Below are 8,691 nucleotides of genomic sequence, written 5' to 3'. Positions count from 1 at the left end.
TTCAGAGTGATGTGTACAACTTGCTTTAAATTGTGACTTGAATTTTAAAGAGACCCTGGGAGAGCTTCAACAAGAGCTTCACTAAGTGAACCCATCATGCCTTACAAAATGCAATGCTGTACTAAGCTGGGACCATGACCAGTGTGTTTAGCTCTTAAACAAAGCTTCATCCAGTTTTGAAATAATAAAACCTGCCACTTACAAAATGCTAGCCAAGGTTTTCTACTGTTCATTTCGTTGCTTAAGGCTTGTTAAGAATATCCTCTCTACGTGGAGTCTTGGCATCTTGTACCAGAATGGAGAGACTGGTCAGGACAGCAAAGAAACAGAGCGGTGCTTTAAATCATGAGATCCCCTGAAGAGAATTTGAGGTCACTGGAGAACAGTCAGTCATGACCAAGACTTTTTAAAAGCTCCTTTTGCCAAAATAATCACTGTATTATCTGTAAGGACACCTCGGCTTTAAATAAAATCAGGGTGATCTCCTCCTACACTGCCCTGTTAGGGAGCACCAGTGTGCCACCCTCACTCACACAGCTCTCATGAAAGCACATGTAATGTTCATGGAAAGGCAAATGCTTTGATGCTTCCTGCCCATTGCAAAGGAGATGAAATGTATCATGAAATGCTCCAGTCAGATCACTGCCCTGGTTATGGTGCCTCACCCATAAATCTGCTTTATACTAAACAGAGCCCCTGAATGCACACAGCAGTTTTGTGACACCTGCTAAAGCTTCAGCATAAAATGCACATCACTTGTGACCGATACTGACCTGACACAGAAATAAAGAGACTGATGTCTCAAGCCATCATTTCACCTATCATCACTGAAATATGCATAAATCAATTAAATAAGCACTTCTACCAACATGATCAGACACAGCAAATAGGTTGTTTTTGCCTTAATACCACATTCAGAGAAATGCAGAACTTTTAAAAGCTTACAGAAAATTTAATTAGTGAGTTCTCAAAAGAAATTAGAAAAGAGACTGCAGAGAGCTGGCTGGCATCTGTGTCGGATGGGGTTGGGAGGAAAAAAATGGAAAAAAAACCCATCAATTTCAGACTGGTCAGGTAGCGTTCACTGCAGTAGATCTGGTGAGCTGGAGCATTTGTAGAAGTTTGGGACTTGAAGCACTGACTCAAGGCAAGACAGAGCATGTGTAGGTGAGCAGCAAGCTTCAGACAAACTTCTGACCCATGCACCTCGATAATGAATTTTATCTCTGCTGCTCTTCCAGTCCTGTACTAAGACAAACTGCATGGTGGTTTGTGATGCAGCCTGAATTCAATGAAAAAAAAACCATCTGGCATTTGAATTGCACTGAGATGTAGATTTCCAGAAATGGTTTAAAACACCAAGTTGACAAACTCCACAGTTCTACAGATTTATTTGGTTTCCCCATTATCCTCATTTCTTTATTCCAATATGACTTTGAAATGAGGGGAAGAAGTCTTCGGAAACATGCTGGGAACATGTTTTCAAATACTCCTCATAAGAATGTCTATATTTTTTTCTGTCATCCAGACACTGCATTTAAAAAAAATTTACAATATACTTTAGCGGTTTTTATAAACCTAAAACGCACAATACCACACATTCCTTCAAGGTCTCTCTTATTCCAAGCCTCATTAATCTTCAGTCGAGTTGCTTGCTGCCTTCTGATTTCTGGTCCAGCCTGCTCTTGTTGTTCTTCACCATGTAGATGAAATATGCAAGTGTCTCCTTCTCATTCACTGGAATATTCCTGAAATGACGACTGACAGTCTAGAAGGACAACAGGTAAAGAGACAGAAGTACTAGAATTAAAAACTAGAAATAATCAGAACAGAGTTTCTCTTCACTTTCCAAAAACGATTTAATGACCGCTGAGCACATTAGCCTTTGAGTGAAACATGCACCAATTCCAACTGTCAGTCCTCATTTACCTCCCTCTCTCTTTACAGCTGGAATGTGTGTATGAACATAGCAGAGCCTTGCTATGTCAGCAGGATTTGCAGCCAACCTACAAGAGGAATTTGGAAGCCAGAATGTCCTCCTGCCAAAGCAGCACAGCTTCTCCTCAGCGACATTTTGTGCTGAGATTATTTGGTGAGCAAGTTTTCCCTGAACCTCCGTGTTTTAAAGGAAAGTGTCAGAAACACTGCAGCACTTTCTTGTGTGCAAACCAGGTGCAGCAAAGTTTTATCCAGAGTGATTTCCTCTGAATTCTTAAGTTTTCACTGAAAGGAACATCAGGGAATTTGCAATGGGAGGATTAAGGTCTGGTTAGGGCTACCCCTCTCTGACAGCAGTACAAGCTCTGAAACATTGGCTGCTTTTTCCTCAAAGGGAATGTAGAAAGCATGTTGGAGCTGGACAAGATCTGCTTCTCATAGAAGAAACTCTTCTTTTAGTACCCAACACAGATCTAGAACTGTATTCTGATGCAGGCTGAGCAATAAGTCACTCCAAGGAGATTTATGAAACTTGAGTTTCCCTCATGGTGGGATAGCATGAGGAGTGTAAGAGCCTCAGGCAGCAGTGATTCAAGCATGGGAGCTGGATGAGGATCCAGTGGAGACTCAAAGCTGCTCAGGCTTCATAGGAAATCTGGGAAGTATGTGACAGCTTTAAGTTAAGCTCCCTTTATTTTCCACCTGCACAGTAACTGATCTTTTCTTTCCTCTTGGGTACATTCATGGTAAATTCCTTAAGCAGGCAGTCCTTCATGGCAGGAGGCAGCTGACAGACATGAACTGGTTAGTTAAAATTTGACAAATCAGGACTACTAATGAAGTACAACCCCATCCTACTACATTCAACTTACTCCTACGTGCCCTACATTGCACATTCTCTATATTCTATATATTCACTCCCTGGTTGACTTTGAAAGAGAGACAGTGTCTTGCTGACTTTTTTGGTCTGTCAGGTTTTTGTTCTTTAAAGCAAAAGCAAACCAGACAGTTTTAGGCAGACAGTTATGAAAGCTACAACTTAGAAAATCAACCTCAGTACTAATCAGTAACTAGTACAGTTTTTTCAAGTTTAGAGAAGATTTTTCCCACAGCATGGCTTCAGATCAAGTCAGGAAAGACAGCAGAGCAGAAGCACAGCAAGCACAACTCGCCCAAATACCAGAGAGATACAGAGAGTTCTTTCTGAACAAGTAGCCCATATGGTGAGAAAGCAGCAGAGGCCCTTAAGAAAAAAAGCCTTTTATAATACAGAATCATCAGGACAAGGGAGGGGAATAAAGAATCTGAATCCATGCATAGTGATGGTGCCTTTAATAATAAGCAATTCCAACAAGTTCAAGTGCCTGTGAGGAAAGGAAAACTAAACGGAGCACTTAGGGAGATGACTTGTGGGTTAAGTCTGAGTTTCAGCTGAGCAGCCATCCCCAGGTAACACCCAAAACACCCAGGTTTCTGCTCCTGCAAGGGCTCCAACAGGTACTATGAAAAGGGTGGGAAAGGAAGCAGAGACAAGCAAGTTACTAAAACAGGCTTTCTACAGCCAGTGTCCATGCCTTCCAAGCCTGTCCCAGGTGGAAGCAAGCAGGCAGCTTTCTGCTGGCATCATTCCCTGAAACCTTTCAGAGGGCACTTGGTCTGTACCAGTGAGTCACACAGGTGTGAGTGCCCACAAAACGTGCCCTTAAACAGAGGAGATAAAAAGTTTTCTTGTAACAGAGGTAACACCACTGCTGTCATCACTTACTTCTGCAAGTTGAGCCTTGTTGAGTCCAGGCCTAGTCTGCAACTTATAATGTCTCTTGTAACGTCGCAGGGTGTTCACTTGGAGCTGGAACAAGTCAACCTGGAAGTGATGAAGACAGCATGAGCACTACCTTTAGCTTCTATGAGTAGTTATTTTATCTAAAAAGATCTAAAAATAGCAACTTCTTCTTCAACAGGACTTCTCTTTGCTTGCATTCAGAATCACACTGGCTTGTCTTACTGACAAATCTAAGTGTATTCTGTATTTGTTAACACTAAAGAACCAAAATAGCCTCAGGGAAATAGAAATTTTCATTCTGGTTCACATGCTGTCAACAGAATTGCTGGCCAATTTCTGCTCTCAATTACACCTCTGCAACCTCCAAGCAAAGGGGAACCTTTTGTTCCCATAAGGTTTAAAAAGCTCACACATGAAATAACAATTTAGCAGGCACTGAACAAACGGCTTGTGACATAAAACAGATGAAATGAAATTCAAATACTTCAATAGGAAGCACACAGTTTAAAAGCAAAAGGGGTGGTGGCAAGGTTACAGCAGGGAAGATGAAGATTGTGTGGGAAATGTAAAGTTTCAAAGACAAAAGGAATCTCTGCTGAAAACAGAGAGGGAAATGACATTAAAACTGACACAGTGCAGAGATCCCTGTTCAGCTGGGTGATGTGCATCCCTCAGGTTTCAGTCACCAAATACTCTGTGTGCTCTACAGCACCAACATTTTTAGATGCTAACTGGGTCTTCAGCAATCACCCTGGCAACTACTGCAAAGCTTGAACAGGAAAGTTTTGATAGAGAACCTTGTAGAATGGAAACATGAACAGTGATAGCAAAAGGTCAGGTTATCTTAAAAAAAAAACAAACAAAACAAACATATCAGAAAACTTGCTACTCTTCCAACACCTCCACACAGGAGCTGTGTGCACCAGCTTTGCACCAAGACTTTGTACCACAGTTTTGCTGGCAAAATGACTCTTGGTGGCTATTTTTATTTTTTTTTCTTTCAGAAATAAACGGCTTTTTGTCAATAGGGTTGGCATTTCCAGCAGAGGGCTCTGCTGACGTGGCCATGCTCTGCTTCTCTGAACATCACCTCTGCACAACTTTTGCCATGTCAACAGTACCAGAAACATCACTGAAGCAAGTGCAGCACGCAGTGGCACAGAGAAAGGATTATTCTAGAGTCCTCTATCACAGAAAACTTCCCCCAGGCCTATCTCCTGAAAATAAAAATGTGTCACCAACTATTTAAAGGTACTTTTAAACAGTGCTAAAAAATACCATATATGCAAATATCTGGAGCAGCTCAATATTCCTGGGTATCAAATACCTAACCAAAGAGAGTGAGCTCTTGGATTCTGTAGTGTATTTGCAAAATGATGCACACTATGTAACAAAGAAATATGTTGGGGCATCAGACACCAACAAAAATAACTTATTTTTAGCCTTAAAAAAATTAGTATCAAATACTCAAATTTTAACTATATGTACATTAATCTGTGCATTTACCTTATCACGCCTCTTTTAATAGAAAACTTTACATTGGCAAATGTAACATTAGGACACCACATGTTAGAAAAAACTCTTCCTGGAAAGTCAAAGTAACTCCACAGCAACTTCAATGGCCTTACAATTTAAAATATAAATATTTTCTGATATATGATCGCATTCAAGTGAAATTTCAACATGCTAAGAACTGGTAAAGCAGCTCACAAACCTCTGGAACATCTGTGTCGTGCTCAGGAGAATCACCTCCATCATCGCTCGTCTTCCTCTTCCTTTTGTTCCGAACGCTTTGAATGAAGTTCTTGTGAAAATCACAAATATACAGATGTCTCACCTGAGAACCAGAAGTGGTGAAAAAGCAATCAAAAAAGATACTGTGAAACAGCATCCAACAGCAGCTGCTCAGACACCAGTGTCAGGTGCATCCCTCAAGACTGCCGTGACCTACTGACATCAAGGAATTTCTAATCTTAAATCCCAGCCCGGATATCACGCTCTTTATTCAGAGATAACTTACCTTACAAAGACTAAAGTCAAAGAAAACAACTCAAGCTCCAGCTGAACTTGAACCTCTGCAGATAATATATTTCTTTTTTTATGGCTGCAATCATATATAAGGAAAAAAATAGGTGTTTGTCTGGAGGAAGTACATTTATTTCAGTACTTACTAGCAGTTAACTACCAAAAATTTTATTATTCTATTCCACTCTTGCAAACTTTCTGTCTTGAATAATATAGAGGATTATTAAGGTAAGTGTTTCATAACCTCGACCAAATAAAACTTGAGCTGATCACCTCAACTAAAACAAGCAAACCAAATGCAGAATAGCCTCTTTCCTATTGCTTGTTCAGCCATAGAACCTCCCTTTGAACAAATATCTCACTAGAGTTAGCAACATAAAGCACTTCAAATGATCAAACCAACGATATCTGATAAGTGATCAACCAAATGATATCTGATAAATGATCAACCAAATAATATTTGGTATCTATAAGGCAAAAGATCTTCAGATAACACAGGCACCCTACATCCGAAATCACGCCACGCAGCCTGCTTTACACTTTCCCTTTGTTCTGACTGCATTAGTCTGATTTCCCCTTTTTGTTTCTAAAGCCTGGCATCTGTCAACAAAGACTCATTTCTAAAATGCAAGAAATTACTACGCCACTAGACAAACCTGCTGAGAACTACAACTGGAAGAAATACTCTATTTTTTAAGAATATGTTTCAAACTGAGTCACTTTTCCCGTGACACGATGCATTTTGGCTGTGCAGAAGAGACCCAACCAACTGGGGGAGCTGCCAAACAGACTGACTCAAAACTTCACCTTTTTTTTTTTTTCCCGGCTTTGCTTTGTTTTTAGTGGTTTCGATCTTTGCAGATCAGGCGAGAAAAGCCTGCATAGCTGAATTCGTTAACGAAGTCACTTCTGAGAAATTCCTTCTCTGCTCTGCTCTGCTCTGCCTATTTCTCTGCTGGACAAATACCCCGCTCCTATCTCGAGCTGACAGCTGTCACTTAATGTCATTAGGCAGCAAACCGGGCTTTTCTGCGTGCGAATAAGCCCTGCTGAAGGGGCAGCACATCTCACTGCCAGCTCGGCTTTTAACCTGCTTCACTACAACACCAATTCAAGAAGTAACGTCAGTGCCGCCTGACTGAAGCAGCAACCACAGCGCTGTTTTCACCTGACAGCAGCAGCCTTTCCAACCCGAAACCGCAATGGGAACAGCACTCCTGCCTCCGAAGCACTGACACCTCGCTCCTTTGCTTCCCTACACACCACCTGCCTCCCGAACACGGCGGTTTAGTGCTTTAGCTACCCTGCGCTTCAGCAGGCGGGCAGTGCCACAGGGAAAAGCCGGCTCTGACCCGGGGAATAGCCGGGTCCACCCAGGCACGTCCTTCCCTTCCCTTCCCGAGCGCTGAAGCGCCGAGCACGGACAGCCGCGGTCGGTCCGGAGGCACCGCGGGTACCGCACACAGCCGAGCCCCGCAGCCCAGCCCAGCCCAGCCCAGCCCGCAGCGCCGGCGCGATCCCCGCCGGCCGCCCGGGAGCTCAACTCGCCGGGCGGATCCGCAGCTCCCCGGAGGCACCGCAGTGCGGTGGCGGGCTGGGGCCGGCCCGGCCGCCCCTCCGGGGGGCTCGGCGGCTCCCGGCAGCCCCGGCCGAGGCCTCACTCACACTTTTGTCGATGTCCAGCTTCAGCTTCTTCTGCGAGATGCTCTTCTGGATCCTCTTGCTGAAGGACGCGTTGCCGGCGGGGCGCACGCAGCGGTCCCCGTCGTCGATGAGGCAGCAGCTCTGGCCGTAAAAGGGGGCGGCGGGCGGCCCATCCCGGCTGTCCTCCTCGGTGCTGAACCCATTCATCGCCCACCTGCCCGCCCCTCACCCCGCGCGGGGAGCCGACAACCGGGGGACCAACCGGGGGACGAGCCGCCGTCACTACCGCGCCCTCGGGGGGACCCCGCCGCTCCCGCGGGGGCCCCCCACTACGGCAGAGGAGGGGACCCCCCCCTCCGCCGCCGCCGCTCAGCGCTGCCCGCGGGGTCGGGCCGGGCCGGGCCCCCCAAGCGCCGCCGCCCGCGGGGAGCCGGGACCGCGCAGCGCTCGCACACACAAAACCGCCTCCCCGGCCGCGGAAGTCCCGCCCCCCGGGCCGCAGGCGCGGCTTTGATTGGGTCGCGCGACTGGAGGGGCGGGGCGCCCCCCGCCGCTCCGAGCGCCGATTGGCCGGGGGAGCTGTCGGTCCGCCGCCGCCGCCCGGCCCCCGCAGCCGGAAGGTCGCCGTGAGGGGCGCGCGGAGGGAGCGGCGGCTCGGCCCCCCCCCGGCCGCCGGACCCTGAGGGGACCCGGGCGCTCCCCGCGCTGCTCGGCAGGTGCGGGGCTGGTACCGCCCGCAGGAGGCGGGAGACGTTCCGGCCCCGCCGGCCTGCGGGCTTCCCATGCTGCCGAGACGCGCACGGGACAACCGCAGGCAGCCGCGGGACCGCGGGTTCTCCAGCCGCCCGCAGCTGCACCGGCACCGCTCCTGTGACAGACCTGAACCCGCGGCTCTCACCCGGCCCTCGTACAAAACTCGGTTCGGCACAGCCACAACTCCCTGCTCTTGGGTCGTCACCGAGGTTGGAGTTCCTGACTGAAGTGTAATTTTTTATGTTATAAGAAATACAAGATTTTTTTTAAAAGATCCTAATCACAAGGCAGCGATAGTGAAAAGATGGGACGTGGAGAAATGTTTCTCAAAGCAATATGACTTTAAGCTTCGCATTTTTCATCTTCAGGAAAACCAAAACGCAAAAAGAACCCCGAAAACAACAAAAACCCCCACCCCAACAGTTCCCCCTCCTCCAAAAAAAAAGGGGAGAAAAAAAGGAGGCGGTAAAAGGGGGGGGGGGGGTGGGGGCAAGGGAAGGATAGGGAAAGAATGAAATTCCTGCTGATCTGTGAAGAAAAGATGTAAC

At 46.5% G+C, this 8,691-nt stretch overlaps 1 protein-coding gene across 3 annotated transcripts; it reads right to left on the bottom strand.

Annotated features, from left to right (window-relative positions):
* Window positions 1-1,374: 1,374 nt before the first annotated feature.
* Window positions 1,375-7,781, bottom strand: SAP30L (SAP30 like). 3 transcript variants are annotated; one of them, XM_062502099.1, is made up of 4 exons: window positions 7,412-7,777; window positions 5,436-5,558; window positions 3,704-3,802; window positions 1,375-1,768 (listed from the first exon to the last, which is right to left on the bottom strand). In XM_062502099.1, the coding sequence occupies exons 1-4, from the start codon at window positions 7,595-7,597 to the stop codon at window positions 1,640-1,642; spliced, it is 537 nt and encodes a 178-aa protein (XP_062358083.1). In that variant the 5' UTR covers window positions 7,598-7,777; the 3' UTR covers window positions 1,375-1,639. The 3 variants fall into 3 exon arrangements, with proteins under 3 accessions (XP_062358083.1, XP_062358084.1, XP_062358085.1); XM_062502100.1 differs by lacking the exon at window positions 5,436-5,558 and having other exon boundaries at window positions 7,412-7,781; XM_062502101.1 differs by lacking the exon at window positions 5,436-5,558 and having other exon boundaries at window positions 3,704-3,787; window positions 7,412-7,781.
* Between the last annotated feature and the right edge of the window lie 910 nt (window positions 7,782-8,691).

This window comes from Cinclus cinclus, chromosome 14 (assembly GCF_963662255.1).
Source record: "Cinclus cinclus chromosome 14, bCinCin1.1, whole genome shotgun sequence".
NCBI lineage: Eukaryota > Metazoa > Chordata > Aves > Passeriformes > Cinclidae > Cinclus > Cinclus cinclus.
The sequence above is the reverse complement of the archived record's forward strand: the minus strand, read 5'-3'. Positions and strand labels throughout refer to the sequence as shown.

What these genes read in the sequence shown, in the direction of transcription:
- SAP30L (XM_062502099.1), bottom strand. Translation starts at nt 7,597, where the DNA reads ATGAATGGGTTCAGCACCGAGGAGGACAGCCGGGATGGGCCGCCCGCC. An exon ending in AGCTGGACATCGACAAAAGT is followed by an intron (nt 5,559 to 7,411) that starts GTGAGTGAGGCC and finishes TCTGGTTCTCAG; the next exon opens with GTGAGACATCTGTATATTTG. An exon ending in ACAAGGCTCAACTTGCAGAA is followed by an intron (nt 1,769 to 3,703) that starts GTAAGTGATGAC and finishes TTGTCCTTCTAG; the next exon opens with ACTGTCAGTCGTCATTTCAG.